This window comes from Alexandromys fortis, unplaced genomic scaffold (assembly GCF_014885135.2).
Source record: "Alexandromys fortis isolate MF-2015 unplaced genomic scaffold, M_Fortis_MF-2015_v1.1 scaffold_69, whole genome shotgun sequence".
NCBI lineage: Eukaryota > Metazoa > Chordata > Mammalia > Rodentia > Cricetidae > Alexandromys > Alexandromys fortis.
This window is the reverse complement of record NW_026067951.1, coordinates 2,579,152-2,601,863: the sequence shown is the minus strand read 5'-3', so window position 1 is coordinate 2,601,863 and position 22,712 is coordinate 2,579,152. Positions and strand designations below refer to the sequence as shown.

The 22,712-nt window shown below is 44.2% G+C and overlaps 2 protein-coding genes across 2 annotated transcripts in view; one reads left to right on the top strand and one right to left on the bottom strand.

The window, feature by feature from the left end:
* Positions 1-11,641, bottom strand: part of Ccdc3 (coiled-coil domain containing 3) — an 83,459-nt gene extending 71,818 nt beyond the window's left edge. The window contains exons 1-2 of the mRNA XM_050150597.1: positions 11,069-11,641; positions 7,851-8,025 (exon numbers count right to left, since the gene is read on the bottom strand). Coding sequence (XP_050006554.1) covers positions 7,851-8,025; positions 11,069-11,442 — 549 coding nt within the window. The 5' untranslated portion in view covers positions 11,443-11,641. The remainder of the gene's footprint in view (positions 1-7,850; positions 8,026-11,068) is intronic.
* On the top strand, positions 11,471-21,366 carry LOC126506734 (recombining binding protein suppressor of hairless-like). The gene is made up of 2 exons (XM_050150505.1): positions 11,471-11,737; positions 20,634-21,366. Exons 1-2 carry the CDS (start codon positions 11,471-11,473, stop codon positions 21,285-21,287), a joined length of 921 nt encoding a protein of 306 aa, XP_050006462.1. The 3' UTR covers positions 21,288-21,366.
* Positions 21,367-22,712: the final 1,346 nt, after the last annotated feature.

Genomic DNA, 22,712 nt, shown 5'->3' with positions numbered 1-22,712 from the left:
TGTAATTATTCTGGGGCTAAGCTAGCCGTGCGGGAGCCAGGTAAGACGAAAAGCAGGCCTGCTCACCTCTTCACTACAAGAAACAATGAATTAGGAAAGGGATTGCTGAATTAAAGAAGCCTATATACTTTAAAGATTCTTGATTTCACAATGAAAGTTTGGAAATGTGTTGTACTGGGGGAAAGGTTATGCTTTTGTTTCCAGAGGAAACAAAAAGTTATAGATTCCTTCAAAGTTAATAGAGAACAGATTTTAGTGGGGGAGACCTCCTGAGGATCTTGGCTACAGATGTGAGGGGAAAAGTCAGGAAAGACTACAAGATAGGTAATGCCTGCTGATCCTTCTGCATGGGAACAGCTCTGAGACTGGATGAGGCATGATAAACCTTGTTGGCTACAGAGTCCTCATGACTTACTACATGCCATCCTTTCATAGGGCATGAATAAAGGTTTGGTTATACAGTCCAAACAAACTTATAAAGTTGACAGATGTCTTTTATCTGCTCAAATATAAAACAGAAAACCATCTTTAGTTGACTTGTACACACTGCATATTCTATACTTGTGCTAATGCAGAGATATATGTTACCTTTAAAAGTTTTGTGTGTTTTCAGAACAAAAGGACCAGATACCAATAAAGACAAGAAGACTAGATGATCCATCCTCACAGAATGCCTCTGTTTCAGTTTCCTCAAAATTATGCATGTAGAACAACTTCATAGCTACTAACTGAGATGGTCCAGCCTCACAGACTACTCCAACCAAGCTCTACACTTTTCCTATCACACAAAAACTAAACAAAAAATAATACAGCTAGCTTTCTCAGAATTTGATCATTATTCCAATTTTCTCAGGGACCCCCTAAAGATGCTGTTGTTCCAAGACAACAGGAAATAATTTTAAGAACATGAAACCCAAGAGGTGGGTTGGATGATTTTGGTTGTTCAGTGGGTTATGGATATTTGTCATCATTTAGGAGAGTTGGTTGCAAGTTGTTATTGGTCATAGTCAGGCAAGAAGCTAAACAGAGGTGATTAAATTCAGGAATCTAATTATTAAAAGAGAAAGGGCAGATACAGAATGACTGGGGTAAAGGGGTGGATTGTTGAGTCTACTTTTTAACAACCACTAGTCTCAAATATTTTATGTTTGTATGGATTTTTATATATTGATATACATCAAAGAACCTCCATATGGAGTTTTCTTTCAATGTGGCAAAGTTAGTCATTTGGGCAAGAAACTGCCCTTGCCTCAACTGCAGACAGTTGCAGTCTAAACTGGACAAGCTGGACAAAAGGAGGTAACTGCTGAACTTTGCTAAGACAAGGTAGGAAGTCCTTCAAAATTCCTGCATCACAGAAAAGTCTGTCAGATATTCTAGTCCTGTAGGTTAAAGATGGATGCCCCAACACTGCAGAGGAATCTTGGGTAACTGTCCAGGCATTCATCTGTCTTTGTGGTTTCTATAGTTTTGAAAGTTGTTTGCTCTGCACTTTCTATTTACTCAGATAATAGTATATCCTTCTTGGGTCTCTGGTGGGGTTGAAGATGAGATAGTTATAGTTATTTTTCCTTGTTGCCAAATTCAGAAAAGAAACTCACAAAAGAGGTATAAAGTGTATAAGGTTGGGAAACATAAAACTTAAATTGTTTATCCAAGAAAATGTTTTGAGGTCTAAAAAGGTAGTTTTAGGATGATAATACAAGTTAGGATAGAATTAAATAAAAACTTTGAACTCATCAAGATAAGATAGATAACAGAGAGTATTTTTTCCAAATTTTCCAAATACAAATAAACTGGACATTGTGAATATAATTCTCACTTGATAATTGTTCTTATTGCATATAATTTTACTGTATTAGAGTTAAAATCTCTCTTTTTATTTTAACAAAAAGGGGAAAGTGTTGTGAGATATTTGTGCACTGTTGAAGATGTGTCACTGTGATTAGTTTAATGAAGAGTTAAATGACCAATATCTAGGCAGGAAGAGGTTAGGTAGGGCTTGTGGGGACAGAGAGGACACTGGGAAAAGAAAGGCAGAGTCATCAGCCAGACATGGAGATAAATCAACAGGTGCAAAATGGAAGAGCGGGAATGCCACATGGCAGAATGTAGATTAGTATAAATGGGTTAATTTAAGTTTTAAGAGCTAGTTAGGAACAAGCCTAAGCTATAGGCCAAGCTTTCATAATTAATAAGAAGTCTCTGTGTCACTGTTTGGGAGCTGGCTGGTGGGACAGAAAAAGACTCATTTCAGATGACCCTCAGATATCAGTTTTTTCCTCCCGCATTGTTTGAGACAGGGCCTATCTGCACTGAGCATGCCAGGCAAGCTAACTGACTGAAGAGTCTGTAAGAATTCTGTTTCTGCCTCCCATTTCTCAGTAGGAGTGTGCTGGGATTGCAGATACCTGCCCTACTGCATCCAGCTTGTATGCAGGTCCTGGGGGTCCCAACTCAGGACATTAGGTTTGTGTAATATTGAGATGAGGTTATGTCCTTCTCTGTTACTCCATGTGGTATAAAACTGTGGTTTATCAATGTGTGGGTTGTCCTATGAGACTCCATTTTCAAGCAGATTTTTTTTTACTCTATTTTGAGAAAGTGTGACTGCAACCCCTGGTAACCCACAAACCATACATCGCCAAGTACCACCCATTCGACTGACTGATAAATGGCTGGAAGTAAAAGGGGAGCCATCCTATGCATTTATTGGAGTGAACTGAGAGTGTGGGGACATATGAGTATATCAAAATCCTATCAGGGAAACCAGACCTAAGAACTCATTAGACAAACCAGGCAAAAACAAAAAGTTATACAGAGTATAACTCCCATAAGGTGGTAGATACCTAACATTTTGATTGTATGTTGTCACAACAACCTGTTGCCTGATGACTAACTAGTATGTACATGGAGGATCAACAAGCAGAGAACTCCCCAGCTGTCCCTGGAGCTTCAGCTCCACTAGGGTCCCCTCTGTTGACTTAGCCTACTCAACTGCCTGCACCTCCACCCATGTGAACCCGAACCTGAAACAGCACACGCTGGTTTTTGTCAACTTGCCACAAATTTGAGTCATTTAGATAGAAAGAACCTTCATTTAGAATATCCCATGAACAGACTGCCTACAGGCAGGTCTGTGAGGTATTCTCTTGATTCGTGATTGATGAAGGAGGGCCCAGGCCACCGTGGGGGAAAGCCACACTGGAGCAGGTGGTCTTGAGTGGTTAAAGAGATCAGGCTGAGTCAGCCATGGGGAGCACAGCACTGAGCATCGTTCCTCCTCTGTGGCCTCTGCTGCAGTTCCTGCCTCCAGGTGTCCTGCCTTGACTTCGCTTCATAATGAACTGTGAGCTATAGGATAAAATATACACTTTCCTCTCCAAGTTGCTTTTGGTCGTGATCTTTACTGCAGCAACGTAAACCAAATTACAAATTAGGTTAATGCAGTTTCCTACTCTTGGACCTGAGTTCAGGTTGTCACAACTTAAGTGAACTCTGTAGCCTTGCTCTCCAACCCTGACTTCAGCCACCTCCCAACTAACTGATCTGGCTTGTATCTCATCAGTATAGACTCTTCCAACTTTTGAAGTTTTTCGTACTCTCCTGCAGCCTCTTTATCCTTTCTGTAAACTACATATGTGTATATATACTTATTGTGTGTGATATGTGATGTGGGCGTTAATTAAGATCGGAATAAAAGAACCTACATTTACCTCCGCCAGATTACCAGGATAATCTTTCAAGCTGCTGTCATTGCAACCTCTGGGCCTTGAGAATGTATTGCTCCCAGTAAACTATGACATTGTAGAAAGACACAAACATGTTCCTCAGTGCCTCTGGCTAGCATGCTCACAACAGGCAGCAAGTGCTTTTGCCCACACAGCCATCTCCCCAGCCCTTAGGTGAAATGGTGAAAAAATGAGCTGTTAGGGATGATGGCACATGCCTTCAACTCCAGCACTTAGGAGGCTGACCTGGGAGGACTGAGAATTTGAGACTTCCTGGGCTATAGGGCAAGTTAAAGATCAGTCAGAGAATCCACAACATGAGACCCTAGTGCTCACACATATGCAGGTGCATACACACACGATAGATAGATAGATAGATAGATAGATAGATAGATAGATAGATAGATAGATAGACAGACAGACAGATAATCTGATGTGGTCCCTTTCAAAAAGGGCATGGAATGAAAATGGAATGAAGGAACGGGTCTGAGAAATTGAGAGTGCCAGAAATCAAACCTTTTACATTTACTACCCATCAGAACGGCATTCTGGGATGATTATCATCCCCCACTTTAGATTTTGAGACTTCATCCATGTGTCCAGTACCCCCAGACACCATTACCCAAGAGGCCAGGGTAACTAAAGAGAAAAAACAGCCTCCCCAAGATCAGCATCCGACCCATGGAAACAAGCCTACTCCACACTGACATCACTCCCCATGGTCCTATTGTTCTCGTCTCCCCCTTTAATGCTGGAAACTGTAATTCCAAACAAATGTGAGCAAAGGACTAATAAGTTATGCAGCTGAAGAGGTTTAGGGCTAAGCCCCTTAAGCTGTTTTTGGAATAGTATTTGATCTCTTGACATAAATCTAGTGCTATTGTGGGTTCTATACATATGCAAAGATCCCACAAAATAAGCCGGAACTAAACTGATTACATTCCCGATCAAATAGGTGAAACTCAAGTTTGGGATTCTGAGGCTGTGATGTACTGCATCCAATGCAATGTGGAGAGACAGGAAGGGAGAAGCAAGGGCTGGAGATAGCTCCATGGGTAAAAGAGCTTGTTCATATGTAGGAGGACCTGAGCTCTAATCTCCAATACCAGTGAAAGCAACTAAGCGGCGTCACGCAAATCCCTAACTCCCAGCGCTGTGGAGGGCAGATATAGGAAGATTATCCAGGCTTGCTGGCTGCCAGTCTAATTCCAAGTTCAATGAGAGATGCCGTCTCAAGTGAATAATGCAGAGGCGAAACAAAGCAAGACTTTCAAGCATACATACGTGCACACACATGCACACACACTTGCGCGCGCACACAGGCAAACAGGACCAGAGAGAGCTCAGCTGGTAAGGTGTTTATGAACACAGGAAGACCCAAATTCTATCCCCAAGAACCCACAAAAAAGGCAGACATGGTGGCACAGCCCTCTATCCCAGCACAGTAGAGGCAGAGATGGCAGGAACCTTTGGGGCCGGATGGCCAGCCGACCTGGCCTGCCGGGTGACATCCAGATCAATAATAGACCCTTGTCTGAAAATAAAAAAAAAAGAGCCCAGCAGATGGTACCTGCAGTGGTTTCAATGAGAATGACTCCCCACTGGCGCACGTGTTTGAATACTTGGTTCCCAGCTGGTGGGAAAGGATCAAGAGGTGTGGTTTTTGTTGGAGGAAGTATATCACAGGGGTAGGCTTGGAGGGTTCAAAAGACTGGCATTGTTTCCAGTTCTCTCAGTCTCCTGCCTTTGTATCAAGATAACCATCAGTTGTTCTTCCCACCAAGCCTTTGTCGCTAACCCTCTGGAACCGGAAGCTCAATTAAACGCTTTCTTTTGTAAATTGCCTCAGTAATGGTGTATCAACATAGCAAGAGAAAACTAACACTGGGCCCAAGGAACAAAACCAGAAATCTTCTGGCCTCCACGTATCTGCATGCACATATGCAAATGCCTCGGTACACACATGTATCTGCACACACACACAACAGGGAAGAGGGGAAGAGAAGGAAACGAAGCAAGTTCTCAGTACAGTGCTGTAACAAAACCTAGTCTCAGAAAGTGGGGAAGACAGGCAAGGAGACCCTAGACTGCAGGAGAGATCTCAGGCAGGAAGCTCTTGACAATGGGAACAAATGAATTTATAACTTTTGTCTGGACAACCTTCCTTTCACAGGAACAGCTTCTCTGTAAGAGTAAGAGAGAGGTTCTGGGTTCCAGGGACCTGGGATTGAAGACGATGATGTTTATAGAACAAGGCAACTACCCTAGACTAAGTCACCAGCAAAGACAAATAACACCTCTCAAACCCTCTACAACACAAAGAGAAAGGAAGGAGCCACCAGATTCAACCAGGGTGATTCTTTAAACCATAAAATAGGGTCACTGCTTGATTTGACACCCACATCAGACCTGTCTCTGGAAGTCGGTCACTTAACTGCAAATCTATTTTAGATAGAGGGTGATGGGCCAGCAGCACACAGGCCTAATCTGACTTAATCTTTCTATCTTATCTGCATCATTGTGGTACTGCCATTGTTTGGGGAAAGTGATAAGCCCTAAAATGTCCCCCTAACTGGCATTTAGCTCAGATTGAAAGATGTCTTTATATTTCCACACTCAAAGTAATCTTAACCTTTACTACAGCCACTTGGTCTACCCTGTAAGTCTTAAAGGGAATATCACTTTTAAAGTCACGGAGTTTAAAACTCATGGGGGCTGGAGAGGTGGCTCAGCAAGGAAGAGCTCTTGCTGCTCTTCCAGAGGACCTGGGTTTGATCCCAAGGGCCAATATGGCAGCTCACAACCATCCATAACTCCAGTTCCTGGGGATCAACAATCTCTTCCAACCTCCCCAGGCACAAAGCATGTGTGTGATGTACATACATACACGCAGGCCAAAAAATTCACACACATAAAATAAATTCAAAAGAAAAATTTAAGCATGGAATGTTAGCTCTGGGAGAAATCTCTTATTTCTTTTCCTTTTCTTCCAAGACAATTCTTTAGAGCAGTGGTTCTCAACTTTCCTAATGGTATGACTGTAATGGTCTGCTCTGTCCCTTTAAGACAAGTCACACCCACTCCCTCCTCATCTGTAGAGGCAAGCTGATCTTCAGCTTCCAGCCCGAATCCCTTCTCTTTTCTGCCTCTCCCCTCAAGAGGCAGCTTCTGCCTCACTCAGTTCTCCTCACTTCTCCCCTTCGCCCTCCTCTCTCTGTGTTTCTCTCTGCTCTCTCCCTGTTCTTCCCTTACTCCTTACTCTCCTTCCCTTCCATAACCCACTACATAAATATCCAACCTCATTCTGCATGGTGTGCCCATCCATGTCTCTGTCTCTCACCTGCTGCATGGCTCCTGGTCGGGGACCAGCCACCTTCAGAGACCTGCGGCGTGGTCTCGTGGTGTGCCCATCTCTCTGTCTGGGACTCGCTGCCTCTCGTGGCTCACTGCAGCCACTTGGGAACTGCACTGTCCCTGCCTAGGACTGGCTGCTATCGGGACCTGCTGCCTGCCCCCACTCAGGGACCTGCAGTGTGATCTCATGGCCTGCTGCCGGCTGCAGCCACTGGGGAACCTGCAGCATTTTACTTAATCCATTACAGTGACCCTATAATACAGTTCCTCGTGTTATGGTGACCCCCAACCATAAAATAATTTCACTGGTCTTCCCTAACTGTAATTTTGCTGTCATTATGAACAGTAATATGGATATCTGATATGCAACCCCCAAAGGGGTCATGACCCACAGGTTGACAACCATTGCCTTAGAGCAGCATAGCTTACAGGCATTGAACACTTACTCTTGAGCACTATGCCAAGAGATTTGCATATTTAAATCAAATGAGTGCAATATGGGTGTGACTTCCGTCTCCCTTTTGCAGAAGGAGAACCTGAGACACATGTACCTCCTTCCCATCTTGCTCCTACTTTGTGAAGAACTCCTTATCAACACACTAAACCCCAGGCATCCAAGCCTAAGAGCACCATTCTCTCTCGGCCGTGAGGGAGATGAAGGATGCATAATTTGGAGAGGACTCTCAACACCATTGGTCATGATGTTCCTGGAAGATACGGCTACACTCCTGTTTTGTTGCAGCACAGGCTCCAGCCTGCTCTTACCCTGTTGTCTTCCTGGATCTCCCAGTCGCTCGAGAAGGTCATCAGCTGCTGCCCTTGGGAGCAATTAGCAAACTGGAAGAGGCTGGAAAACATCCTTCTGTTTTCTTGTGTGTCTGGGAAGATGGCATCTTGGAAATTGACTCCATGAGGCAAGAGATTGTAATTTTCATCCATTCTAAGGGGGTGGGGTCAAAGCAGAGAGACAAGGGAGGTTATTGGAGGTGGGTCAGCTTCAGTCCAGTTTGCAAAGGACAGAGATGATCTTGCTAATTTCATCATGAAATCTGCAATGATGAAGAGACCCCACAGTTAGCACTTCTGCTTTCCACTTTTCATTACTTGAGTCTAACCTTAAGGTTTTCGTAAGCACAGAGTCTAGACAGAGGGGAAAAAAAGAGATATGCATTAATGTCTGTGTTTATTTCCCAAGTCCCCCAGGACTTTCCTCCTCCTATTGTTCCTTACTTCCTGGTGAGAGGGCAGCCAGTTGTAATGTGACCTGGATTCAAGTCTCGCTGTTACATTCAAGTCTCAAAGTTTCTTCTTTAAGTACCATCGTCTTCCAGTCTGCTACAAGAGGATTTTAGTAGAGCCTACTTTCCTGGTATTACCATGGGGGCTGCACTGGAAAAATGTAAACAGGGGGCAGGAGATGTGGCTCGGTGGGTAAGTGTGAGGACCCAAAACTGAATTCCTAGCACCCACATAAAAAGGTAGTCATGGCTGTTCCTGCCAGTAACATCAGCACTGAATGGCAGGGACAGGCAGCTCCTGAGAACCTACTACCCCAGCCTAGCCCAAACAGTGAGCTCCCAGGTCAATGAGAGACCCTAGCTCAAGGCAATAAAGTGGAGGGCGATAGAGGGAGACAACAACATCTTCCTCTGATCTCTGCATGTTCACACATTCCTATGCATGTACCACATACACATATACACTCATCCAACACACACAAATAGAATGAAGCACTTGGCACAGAGTGCATGCGAGTATACAAATAGCAGTCAATGTTTTTACATGCTCTGGTGTAAAGTGCTTGCTAGAAATAGAAATCAGGGCTGGGGAGATGGCTCAGGGGTTAAGAGCACTGGCTGCTCTTCCAGAGGTCCTGAGTTCAATTCCCAGCACCCACACGCAGCTCACAACCATCTTTAATGAGATCTTGTGCCCTCTTCTGGCATGGAGGCATATATGCAAAACACTCATATGTAAAATATAAATAAATAAATAAAGCAAACTTAACCAAAAAAAGGAAATAAAATTTAAAAACAAAAAGAAAGAAATAGAAATCGGGGGGGTGGGGGAGTGAGAATTTTAACCCAAGCGTTCCAGTTTGAATTTGGAATGTTCCCCCTCCTCTCAGTTTCATGTGCTCAACCTTGGTACCCAACTAGGGTAGGAAGCTGCAGAAGTTTCCAAAGGAAATATAGTCACTGGGAAGATGCCTTTGGATCTGCATCCTACCACAGCCCCTTCCTGTATTTCTTCTCTGCTTCCTGTTTGCCGTGAGGTGAACAGCCTTCGCCCCATGCACACCACCACAGCCATCTGCCTGAGTGTACAGAGTCACACAGGAAAGGAACGAACCCTCTGAGATGAGCCGAAATAAATGCTCCATTCCTTCCATTTGCCAGCCTCAGTGAGTGAGCAAGAGACAGGGGGAGAAGCCAGAACAACTGAGGAGGGGTGTGTTATATGACGTTATTAGCCTACTTCAAGGCAAGAGAGCCCTAGGAAAAGACAACCTGTCACAGCATCGTGGGACTGCTGGTCTGTCTTAACTTTCCGTAATTATTGACTGACCACTGCACGGTCACTGGACCACTTTGTGATTTAAGAAGAAAAAAAAAAGGCAAAATAATCCAACATTGTCTAGTCAGTTCTTGAGCTTTTTATCCAGTGGAAAATAAAGCACTGTCAAGTTGTGTTATAGTTGGGCTCTCAGTGTTTTCCCTAAATAAAAACATGAAAAGACTGAGTTGGATTTCTGGATCAAGAGAGGCGCTCACACGGCCCTGGCTGACTTTATTGAGAAACTATACTTTCCAGACAATTAAAAAAATCAACCTAATCTGGCTAAGCTCCTCAAGCCAACACAAAGTAGAACACGCATTCTAAACTTAGCCTGCCTTCAATATGGAAAGCACATGTGCTGAGCTTCAGGACATCCCTCTGCGGAACTTACTGTTTTCTTTCTCAGAGACTCCAAAACGAATCATTCCCTGGAGCCTCGGTGCTGTTTTACAATTGGCAAAACTGCGACGATTGCTGATCATACAGCTTTGGATTGAGTCGCCAACTGTTCAAAAACCTGGCTAAGATTTTATGCCCATGCCTCTCGCCATTGTTCTATACCCATCTTAACTGATTTATAACCATGACCTTGAGGAGCCACCTGCTGCTTTCTACCTGCGATTTAGGTAGAATTCGGTAGTCAATAAAAATGAACTGAATTTGGGGATATACATTTCCTGCTGATTTTAGGCCAACCTCCATGGAACTTGACAAGATTGATATTGTTTAGAAGGGACCACCTGCCTGGTGTCCCTCTGCACTCTTCAAAGCAGTGACCTGGAGTTTTTACCTTTCCCCTAAAGCCCTGCTAATGTGAACTATCTGGCAGGCGGTATGCGAGAGGAACAAGGCAGCAAGGCTGCCTTCTGGCACTGAAGTGGGTAGTAAAGAGGGAGCGGGTGCACGTTAAACAACAGAACTTCCCCGGGAGCTTCAGGTGCTCCTATCAGTATCTGCGTCTCTCTTTCAGCCAGATGGGAATTGCTGGAGGGGAACGGCGTGAGAGAAGCGTTTGGCTCAAAACTCACACTTGAGAAGTTCAAAGCCAGAATCCCAACAACTGATTCCAAAGGCCAACTTCCTCAATACATCAAATGGACGATTGGAAAGCACTTTTAGAGCTGCGTGTGGTAGCATGAGCCGGTAAATCCCAGCACTCAGAAGCTGAGGCAGGAAGATCACGGGGGGGGGGGGGGCATCTCATAAACAATGCCACTTTAACCTTTTTGCCTTTAGCACCCTTCTGTGGACAGGACTCCAAAATCGTCTCTGAATCTCATCCTCAGCCAAGGGTGGTCAGGATCTTCATAGAGGACACAGCAAGAGAGAATGCAAAGAGTCTAAGGTATGTTCTACTTCGGCAAAAAGCGGGCCCCGGACGCTCCTGACCTGCTGCAGGTAGCCCGCAGAGGGGCCAGGCTCACCTGACAAAGAAGAAATAGGAGTAGTCCTGGACCACCGTGTGGGAGTGACAGGAGAAGTAGCCCAGACCTGTAAGATTGAGCCGGGAGCCGGCGGGCACCTCCAGCATACTGCCCCACGCCTGGTCACACAGCATCTCCACCTCGGCGGAATAGAAGAGCCCTCCCTCTCCAGCTTGGTACTGCCACGGCAGGTAGTTGTAGAGACCGGGCACCTCAGGGTGCAGCGCCAGCACCTTGGCATACACGATGGTCTCGGCCAGCTCTGCTCGGCAGCCCTCGCTCAGGGGTCGCCACTCCGACGGCAGCTGGCAGGCGCGCGCGGGCGCCGGGAGGGCGGCGAGGCAGAGCGCGGCGAGCAGCAGCGGGAGCGGCATGCCGGCGGCTACGCTCTAGCCCGGGCGCATGGCCCGCTCGGGTGCCGGGGAAGGCGGGGAGCCTGGGAGCCCGCAGCGCCTGCCCGCCCCCGGGAACTACGGCCTGGGAGCTCGGCTGCGCGAGCTCCGAAGAGCTGGTTGCTCTGTGGCCAGATCACCATGTCCCGGCCTTCGCCCCTCCACGCTTAAGAAGGGTCGCGAGGACGCGACGGGACGGGCGGGGACTGGGGCGTGGACGGCGGCAGGGGCGGGGAGTCTGCTCTGCAACCCGGCCTCGCAGGGCTCCCGGAGGTGGGTAACCGACCCAGGCGTCCTGAGACTCCAGGGTGGCAGCGGAACAAGTGAACTGAGTCTTGACCACAAGACCCAGTTGGCTTGTAGTGCACCTCTATAGGCTAGATCAGAGCTTGCCCGACATAAATAGCTGTTCCTTATGCAAGTGTCCCAAGCTCTCAGTTTACACGATAGGGTCCTCTGGGTTAAGTCTTTACGTTTTCTCTGCAAGTAATATAGAATCAAAGTACAAAGAAACCAAATCTGATTTTGCCTTTCCCTAACTTCATGTGGATAATATCGTCTCCTCTCTTCTCTTTCTCTTCCCCTCCCTTTCTCTCCTCCCTTCTCCCCCTCATCTCCCCAGATCCTCTCTCTCCTCCCCTCCCTCCTCTTCTCCCCTCTACTCCCTCGCCCCTCTCATCCTTCTCTATCACACAGACCACACACACACACACACACACACACACGCACACACTGATTCTTCTGTAATAATGATATTCAAAGAGTCCCCATAAAGATTTGAAAAGCCATTGTTCCAGGATTTTTTTTAAGTTAACTGATTTATACAACCCCAGATTCTGAAAGTTCTACACTTGGTAAGCAAATCAGTAAATTCAAATCAGCGTTTCCCTGGTTAACGGGTAGAATGGAGACCAAACCCCTCAAAGGCTCTCACCCTCCATTGCCATTACTATTCTTAGTGTAATAAGAATAAATCCCAAGAGGGCCAAGGGTGTAGCTCAGTTAGAAGGGTGCTTCCTGGGCATGAATCATGTCCTGGGTTTGAGTTCCCAGCACCCCATCAGCTGGACATGGAGACACACTTAGTAGTTGGAGGTGGAAACAGGAGGATCAGGAGTTCAGAGCTTTCAGGAGGCTTCATAGGGAAATTGAATCTAGCACTGGCTGAAGAAACTGTCTCAAAAAAGAAAAAGAAAGAAAGAAAGAAAGAAAGAAAGAAAGGAAACCTATTTGTAAATATATTGGCCATATAATCATTTTATGGATGTTACCCATATATCATTGTAACTAATGCATTTGAAGAACAGGTTTATAAGCAAAGTTGCCATGAAATGGAAGACTTTCTGTAGCATCTCATTTGGGGCTTTGCAGGTTTGGAAGCAGGAACCTAGCTGAACTATTCAAGGACCTAGAGAGAAGCGAGTTACCAAGAAAATCTAGAAGAGAATCTACAGTGTGGGAATGAAAACTTAAAGCCTGGACCTCACCTTGCCAGGCCCCCCGATCTTCCAGGGAGTCCTGAAACTTTGGTTGGACGGTTCCTTTTGTGAAGCTTCGAGATGGTTGCAGGTTTTGACAGGCAGCTCTTGCAAACAAACCCAACCCATGCAGAAGCGACTTAAAAGGAAGAAACCTGGGGGAGGATTTGGGGCATTTTAGGACAATGACAGGAGCTCCAGGCATCATTATCCAGTTGAAGGACTTGAAGAGCTCAGGTAACATGAGGGTCACATTGACTCAGACTCTTGCCAGTGAGCCAATCAGGGTTGATTTCCACAAACCTTGTGGAAGCCCCAAAGCAGAAGAAAGAAAGCGGCTCCTCACAGGCTGTGAATGTTCACGTGTCAAGTATTCAGCCTAGGACCTCAACCAGTATCCAGTTTGGGGTGGGGAGGGATCTTGCTATGTAGCCCTCGACTGCCTTCGAGCAAAAATTTCAAGTGTGTGCCACTACGCTCAGTGAGACCTCAACAAATTCTGCAGGAAAATCTTAATAGTCAAAGCAAATCCAGAGGACAGCCATGCCAAGTGCATAGATGATAAATGACCCTCTGCAGTTACCTGCCATGGGAAATACCAGGCTTGCACACAATGAGTGGGGAAGTGATGTCATGCCTACCATCAGAGGCTGCTTATCAGCGCAGCCCCATTGTCTCTCACTGGACATTTAAACCATGAACTTTGACAGGGTTACTGTATGAACCTGCTCTGATGTCATTAGTGAAATACCACAGGCTGGAGGCTTACCCAGCCGAGATTTATTTCCCCTAGCCCTGGAGACTAAAAGTTCAGTGTCCAGATGCCAAGACTGGTGTCTGGTAAAACCTTTGTCCCTGAGGTGTGTGTAAATGGTCACCTTGTATCCTTATAGCAAGAGGTGTTCTTCTCTTTTTGTTTTTCTGTCTTCCTCTTACAAATCCAGTGGCCTAGGAACCTACCTTTATCAACCCCCATAAAAGACCTTATTTCCAAACATAGTCACACAGAGGGGCAGGACAGAGCTTTGGTACATGAATGGGGAGTGGGGAGGGAAACACATAGAGTAGACAAAGCAGCTGTTCAGCAGGTGTCCTGCATGTTTGCTTGAGAAAGAAGAGCATGACATAACTTATATTCCTGGCAAACAGAGCAAGCATTGTCAGATCCCAGTGGTAAGAGTCGCAAACTATGAGCCAAAGACTTTGTACAGGGTTTGCATGTTTTATCTTGATACAATTGCCAAACAACATTCCAGAATAGATATTACTATTGTTGTCCTTGTTCTTAAAAATCTTTGTGTGTATGTGATTGTATGTATGTTGTGTGTGTGTGTTTGTGTGTATGGGTGCTCTCCTGCACATTTTGTGTGTGATTATGAGCACACAAGGGCCATGACGCCCATGTGGAGGTGATGGGAGAGCTTTGGGTGTCAGTCTTCACCTTCCACCTTGTATAAGACAGGATCTCTTCACTGTCAGCCACTGTGTCTCTAGGCTAGCCGGCCCATGAGCTCCCAGGATTCTCCGGTCTCCACGTCCCATCTCCCATAGGGATCCCAGGTTTTATGTGGGCTCTGGGAATCCAGACTCAGGTGCACACATTTGCACAGCAGGGCTTTACTCGCTGAACCATCTCCCTAGACCTGCTGTCTTTTTATAAATAAGGATGTTGAGACACCGGGAGGTTCACTGACTTACCAAATACACAGGAGCTAGAAGCGACTGAGCCAGGAGTCAAACCCTGCAAATCAGTTTCCTTAGGTCTTCTCACTTAAAGTCAGCACTAGGATAGGGGCAAAAATAGATGGTGATTTCAAGGCACAGTGGCCCTTTCCTTAGCATCTCTGTCAAGTACATGGTTTTTGCTGGAGTTTGCAGGTGGACCGTGCCCCACAAGCTCATGTGTGGACTGCTTTGTCCCCAGCTGGCTGTGCCATTTGGGGAGCTCATAGGAACATTAAGACCTCACTGGAGAAAGTGGATCTGGGGGGAGGGGCACGTCCCTTGGGGATGTATTTCATTCCAGGCCCATTCCTGTATCCCTCTCTCTATTTCCTGTCCACCATGAGACAAACAACCCTTCCACCAAATCCTCTACCACGATATTGTTCTGCCTCACCATGGACTGTAGGCTGCAATCTCTAAAACCGTGAGCAAAACAATTCTTCCTGCAAGCTGCTTTTCTCCGGGCTTTGGACACAACTACTCAGAAACACTAACAGAGTAACAGAGTGCATAAGAACTCAGCATCACTCCCAGGAAGGATTTGGTGAGAGTGACATCAGCCTGATGTTCACACTGTTCAGTCCTGAAGCCCCATTCTACTTTAGTCCTATGTTATAACTTATGCACACATCATAATCTAAAGGTTTCTCCTTTAAATTTCATCTTCCAGTGCCTCCGGGGCCTGGCTAGAAAAGATTTGTCTGCTTTTCCTAACCTTAAAACCTTTTCTTTCCATTTAGACAAGTCAGTAAATAAACAGCTGAAGGCCTGGCTATTTCCTCTCTCCTCGGAGAAGCTTGACAGAATCAAAGCTCTTCCATTATTCCCTGAAACGCGTTTTCCTGAAACTCTTTCCAGAGGTTGTCCTTCTTGTGGATTCTCCAGGCAGATCAGTTTTTTCTCCTCTATGGCATCTAGCAGAGAGCCTCGTTCATTTGGTTTTTCTTCCTGGTGCGGCTGCTGCTATGGCCCCTGGTGACCTGCTTATCTTTAGAGAACAAGACCTCGAAATAAGCAAAGGTCAAAATAGTTACAAAGAAACAAAAAATTCATGAATTATTGGGTTTATAGTGAGGCAAGCCACTTCTGCCCGTTGGTTCCAAACCCATCAACTATGACTGTGCGGCAAAAGTGACGCTCCACCAAATCAGGGCCTTGGCTGCCAACTGACCCTAGAAGTGAGGCTTTCTTAGTCTGTCACACCTTTCAAAATTTGCCGGGGTGCTTCCAGGTAATGGCACACATGGTAAGACCAATTGATTTTGTGACTCACTGGTCAAAACTGGTACTTTGGGAAATGCCATAATAGACAGGGTGTTGTGGGAAGCTGTTGATGTTGCTGCAGGCAGAAACATGGACAGGGAAAGCAAATTCATATCCAAAAAGTGCCTAATCTACTGAGAACTAATCTCTGTCCCTTCTAAGATGGAAAAGGTTAAGTATAACCAACCAGGTGGCTGACTGGCTCCCCAGGTGAATAATGCATCATCACCGAGTGGGTATTGGTCTCCTTTTGACGCATTAAGCTCTCAACAGTAGTTCACCAGGCCAGCCTTGATGAGGGGAGTGCTGAATCAATAAATACCCTACTTCCTTTCCACAAGGCCACTCTGTTCATGTGCTCATGAGCAAGTAGTAGGTAAACTAAATGACACCTATAGAGGATGGGTTTGCACATCTAATTACTAAGAGCCCCTTTTTTATTGCTTTTATTGAGCATATATTTTTCTCCACTCTCCTCCCTTCCTCTCCCCTCCCCTTCTCTCCTCTCCCATGGTCCCCATGCTCCCAATTGTCTTTTTCTACTTCCCATGTAGATTAGATCCATGTATGTCTCTCTTAGGGTCCTCATTGTTGTCTAGGTTCTCTAGGATTGTGAATTGTAGGCTGGTTTTTCTTTGCTTTATGTCTTAAAGCCACTTATGAGTGAGTACATATTACATTTGTCTTTCTGGGTCTGGGTTACCTCACTCAATATGATGTTCTCTAGATCCATCCATTTGCCTGCAAATTTTAAGATGTCGTTATTTTTTTCTGCTGTGTAGTACTCCATTGTGTAAATGTACCACATTTTCCTTATCCATTCTTCAGTCGAGGAGCATTTGGGTTGTTCTTACATTCTGGATATTACAAATAATGCTGCTATGAACTTAGTTGAGCACATGTCCTTGTGGTACGATTGAGCATCCTTTGGGTATATACCCAAAAGTGGTATTGCTGGGTCTTGATATAGGTTGTTTCCTAATTCTCTGAGAAATTGTCATACTGATATCCAACGGGTCTGTACCAGCTTATATTCCCACCAGCAATGCAGGAATGTTCTCTTTACCCCACATCCTCTCCAACATAATCTGTCATCAGTGTTTTTAATCTTGGCCATACTTACAGGTGTAAGATGGAATCTCAGAGTTGTTTTGATTTGCATTTCTCTGATGACTAAGGATGTTGAACATTTCCTTAAGTGTCTTTCAGCCATTTCAGATTCCTCTGTTAAGAGTTCTCTGTTTAGGTCTGTTACCCATTTTTTTTTTTGGATTATCTGTCCTTTTGATGACCAATTTCTTGAGTTCTTTGCATATTTTGGATTGTAATTGTGAAAACTCAACAATCATATCAGGAGAACAAAATAGACATTTAGTCTAAAGCTTAACATAGTGTAATAAGAATTCAAACTGTCATCATTCGGGGAGTCATAAATAAATTGTTATACACTTGCATGTTTGAATAGCATATCACATTTTCAAGCATTCTAAAAATAATGGTGATGTAAGATATCCCTTCATATGCTGCAAATATGTTTTATTACCATTGATTAATAAAGAAGCTGCTTTGACCTATGGCAGGGCAGAATATAGCTAGGCAGGAAAACTAAACTGAATGCAGGGAGAAAGAAGGCTGAGTCAGGGAGATGCCATGTAGCTGCCAAAAGAGAAGAATGCCAGAACCTTAACAGTAAACCACAGCCTCACAGTCGTATACAGACTACTAGAAATAGGTTAATCTCAAATGTAAGAGCTAGCTAGAAATACACCTGAGCCATCAGCCAAACAGTGTTGTAATTAATATAGTTTCTCTGTGATTATTCAGGTCTAGGCGGCCCAGAAACAAAAGCACAGCTTCATTTACAGCATACACAGTATCTGTCAAAGAAGAATATGATAATCTGGAGGCACACAGGAGACTGGAATATTCTTTGCCATAATCTTGGTGATAGTTACATGGTTATTAATTTTGTTTCATAAATAAATTCCTATATATTTTCTTCACGTAGTTACAATAAAAGATCTTTAAAAGACATAGGCTCTTTGTCACACTGGATTATAGTCGATAGATCTATCTGGTAAGTAGATTTAGGTTTGTCACCTTCTCAGATAGAAGGGGCCAAGTTCAGAAGGGTTACATCATTGCTCTCCAGAAGTTCACACATGACAAAACTCAGTGCTCTGGTGTAAGCACTCCCTGGGTCCCACCAGGTAGTGATAGAGGAACTGAAGCCATTACAATAGTCACTGAGATCGGCATGGCCCATGAGCAGAACAGTGTATGTGTATCACTTCTGGAACAAACACAAGAGCCCTGCAACTGTACTTCTGCCCCCATGGCTCAGAAAGGAAAAAACCCACAACTAGTAAAGAATGAAGCTAAAATTTGTTTTGTTCTCTGTGTATGTGTATATGTGTATATGCATGTATGTATGGTTACACATGCATGTGTGCTTGTGTGTATACATATGGATGCCAGAGGACAATCTCAACTGTCAGTCACCGTGTGTGTGTATGTGTGTGTGTGTGTTAGGATTTCTCACCCTTTATGTGTGTGTGTGTGTGTGTGTGGTGTGCTAGGATTTCTTGCCCTTTGTGTGTGTATGTGTGTGTATATGTATGTTTGTTAGGATTTCTCGCCCTCTGTGTGTGTGTGTGTGTGTGTGTGTGTGTGTGTGTGTATTTGTGTATTTGTGTTAGTAGTATCTGGCCTGGAACTCACCTAGCAGCCTAAGCTTGCAAGCTGGGATCTACCTGCCCCAACGTTGGCCCTGAGATTCCAAGTGTGCACTGCCACATCCAGTCTTTTATATTTCACATGGGAACTCAGGTCCTCATGCTTGAGAGGCGAGCACTTTACCGACTGACTCTCTCCAGTCATATAGCAATTGTGGTCTTTGTCCATAGAGCAAACTCAGCAGCACTGTATGTCAGTTGTTAGAGAGACAATGATGACGTAATGACCCATCCTGCACCTCTGCTACTATCTAAATACAGAGCAGAGCCATATACTTTCCTTGGTAGCAACCAAGCTGTCTACTTTCCAAATCCCCTCCCATCAGAGAGAGAGAGAGAACAAGAGAACACATAAGTAAAACCCAGCAGTTATGTGTAAGAATTATTTTACTTGACCTAAGTTCAGAACCTTCTTTTCTGTTTTTCTGATGTCTTAATCTGTGTACAGACTGGTGACTCATCGAGCCTAAACAGAGAAAAATAAGCAAAAATGGGGGCCATTCTTCCTATTTCATTGTATCATATTTCCTAGCCCTGCAGGGCCTTTCTGGAAGGGTCCCTGTATACAGTGTAAGCTTCAACTCATTCTTCCTTCTGGTATCCTTCAGAAGCAGGAAGCCAGAGTTATTTCACAGATAAAGAAGCTGGAATCCCCAGAGGTCCAGTGCCTGCCTGGGTCACATAACTATAGGCAGTGGGGATGCTGGGAACGGGGCTTGAGGTTAGGACTCCCTGCCTGAGGTCTCCCAGCTCCCAAATGGGGCCTCCTTCCTAAGAGGTAACTTCATATGTGAATCTTCCAATGGAGTCTTGTTCTCCAAAAGGAATGTTATGGGAATGCAGAGCAACTCATGCATATTTCTTCCCCTGCATATTATTAATACATCTTCAGGAGACCGTTCCGTGCATATAATGACTTTCTGTTGTCGTTACAAATTCATCTAATGTCTAAATTTACAAATAAATCTAATGACTGTCCGCTGCTGAGTCCACAAGTCTATACTTTCAAGAGAGGATCACAACAACGACAAAAGTATCCGGATAACATAATCTTTTATTTTTCCTTTTTTTTTTGGGGGGGGGGGGACTAATGATTGAGCCTGAAAACTTACACATGCCAGACAAGCACTGTACCCATGAATTAAGCTCCAGCTAAAACCTCCAAAAAATCTTTGCTATTTAAGCATTTGCATTTGATACAAAAAAAATGATCAAGGTTTGGGCTTGACAAGTACCTGTTTACTGTTCTGTCGGCCACTGTCAGCACTTTGAAGCTTGCCCTCACCAGTCAGGGCAACAATATCATCAAAGCCTTTTCACATTGGCAAATGGAAGCAAGAATGGCTGGGCTTTCCAGGAGGCAGGATGAAGTTCCGAGAACGCCTGCTATCATTTTGAGCCCATCAAACCAAATTGCTAACATCTCCTTGTTCAATTTTTTTAAATATCAAATGGAAATAGTTGGCACAGGCTGAGCACTTTGACCCTCCCCTTCATCATTCAACGTTTCTATTTCAAACAAATAACTTTTAGTTTTTATCTCTCAACTTGTAGATGCAGGGCTTGGTTCCAGGCCCTGGAGATACAATTAAGAATAACGTAGAGATACTTTCCTCATTAGTCAAACTGGTATGGCTAAAAATAGGCTGTGAAACCACAGCCTTTACTTGGTAGGGAATATCTTTAAAAACGGGTCAACAGCCTCTGATAATGCAGTCGTTGAAAGGCTTGCACAGCTGGACAAAGGGAACCCGTGGGCACTGCTAATGGGAAGGCAACCCAGTCACCACTGTAGAAACCAATACAGAGTTTCCTGGGGAGAAAAACTAAAATAAATCTACCCATATGACCCAGGTTACTACTCTTGGGTACTTAACGTGAGGGTCTCCAAATCAATGTATCACAGAGACGCTTGCACATCAGTGCTTACTACAGTACTGTTCAAAGTAGCTAAATTATGGAACTAGCGTAGGTACCTATCAACAAAGATCTGGAGGATACTGAAAGAATGTACTTGTGCCTTTCTCAAGAAAGAATAATCCAATTTCAGGCCACTCCATGTCCGAAAGAACCAAATAAAGAAATGATAAATGATGGAGCTTCCTGGACAATCATTAGCACAGATAAGGCAGAGTATACATTCTTTGAGGGAATGGGCCCTGTCCTTGCCCCAGTCACTCCTGTGCCTGTCGTAGAAAGTCTTCAGTTGAATGGCGGCGGGGACGTAGCAATGCTTGAACTTACAGGACAGAATTTTACTCCAAATTTACGAGTATGGTTTGGGGATGTAGAAGCCGAAACAATGTACAGATGTGGAGAGAGCATGCTCTGTGTGGTCCCAGACATTTCTGCATTCCGAGAAGGTTGGAGATGGGTCCGGCAGCCAGTCCAGGTTCCAGTAACTTTGGTCCGTAATGATGGAATCATTTATTCTACCAGCCTTACCTTTACCTACACACCAGAACCAGGGCCGAGGCCACACTGCAGTGCAGCAGGAGCGATCCTCAGAGCCAACTCAAGCCAAGTGCCCACCAACGAGTCAAACACAAACAGCGAGGGAAGTTACACGAACGCCAGCACAAATTCTACCAGTGTCACATCGTCCACAGCAACCGTGGTGTCCTAACTACCGTCTTTTTGCTAGGACTTAAACTGACTTGAATGTGGCAAAAAGTTGAAAAAACAAAAAAAGGAAAGAAAGAAAGGCAAGGATAAAATGAACAATCTTCTGTGGTTTCTTGGGAAAACTTTTCATACCAGGTGATCTATTCAAAACCCCATTACCTGCAAGTGCTGATGTGAAACACAGAAGCCACAGTAAAATGGAAAACATCAAAGTGTACAAACTGTTGGAAATCACGGTTTTCAGCTCTCTCTCTCTCACACACACACACACCTTTTTGGTTGGTTTTTGATTGGTTTTGATTAAATGGTCAAGAAATAGATATGTGGCTGGTGTACAGGTTAAGCTAGAAGACACAAATCTTAACGTAGTTTTTATGGACCAAGGGACTTGCATAAGCTTTAGTAAAAGGTACATTTTCACCATGCCTTTTTTATATCCCAGTATGTAGTACACCTTATTACCAGTAGGTTGCACTCTCCACCCTTTTGAGCTTTGGCTCTAAAGTACATTCAGGTTCAAGCCTGACCATGCTTGTTCAATCTGAGTACCGAACACTTCCAGGTTCTTTTGGTCTAAGGCTGGAACTTTTTTAAGCTGAAGTCTTATGACTTTTTCATAAGTTGGAATTATTTTGATTTCAGCAAATCAAATTTTGTAAAGGCCTGCATATTTTTTTTAAGATTATATGAAGTCTGTGCAAAAGCTTTAAAAAAAATGCCTCTGCCTTGCCTGCAATACATGCAATGTATGTTAACTTAGTCTATTCTCAGATACTGTTGGTAGTTATTTCTGTTTTCCTTTTTTTTAAAAAAAATGTATTTATAGTGGTAATCCAAGAAATTCTAACATGTACGTGGAGTTCAGTGTGACCATTTAGTCATTTCCGAGTTAATGGCACAGAACATCACCATTTGAAGGGTTTGCGCCTCTTTGCCTGTTCATCAGTTTATCTGTGTTCCAGGGTTTGTTCAGGTTTCCTTCCTTTCCCAAATCTTGTACATAACTTGTATTATGTGTAAGTTAACATTTTATCTTTAACTTGGAATGTTCCCAGTGCTTACATTTAACAGGGTGTTTCCCACCTTGTTGGCAAATGACAAAAAATATCATGAGAATTATTTGCTGCCAAGATGGTGCCCTTAGGGTAAAATGAGGAAAGTCTCTGCAAGATGATCTATTGTACTTTATTTTCCTTTTTTTAGCCTAGGCCAGAACTTCATAATTCTGAACATAAGATCATAAGATGGCTTTTATTAGATGATAACTAAATAAACTGAACTAAATAAAATAGCCAGAAGACAGTAAAAAAAAAAAAACGTGGGATCCATAGATAGGTAGGTAGTAGATACATAGATAGATAGATAGATAGATAGATAGATGATAGATTAGATAGATAGATAGATAGATAGATAGATAGATAGATGA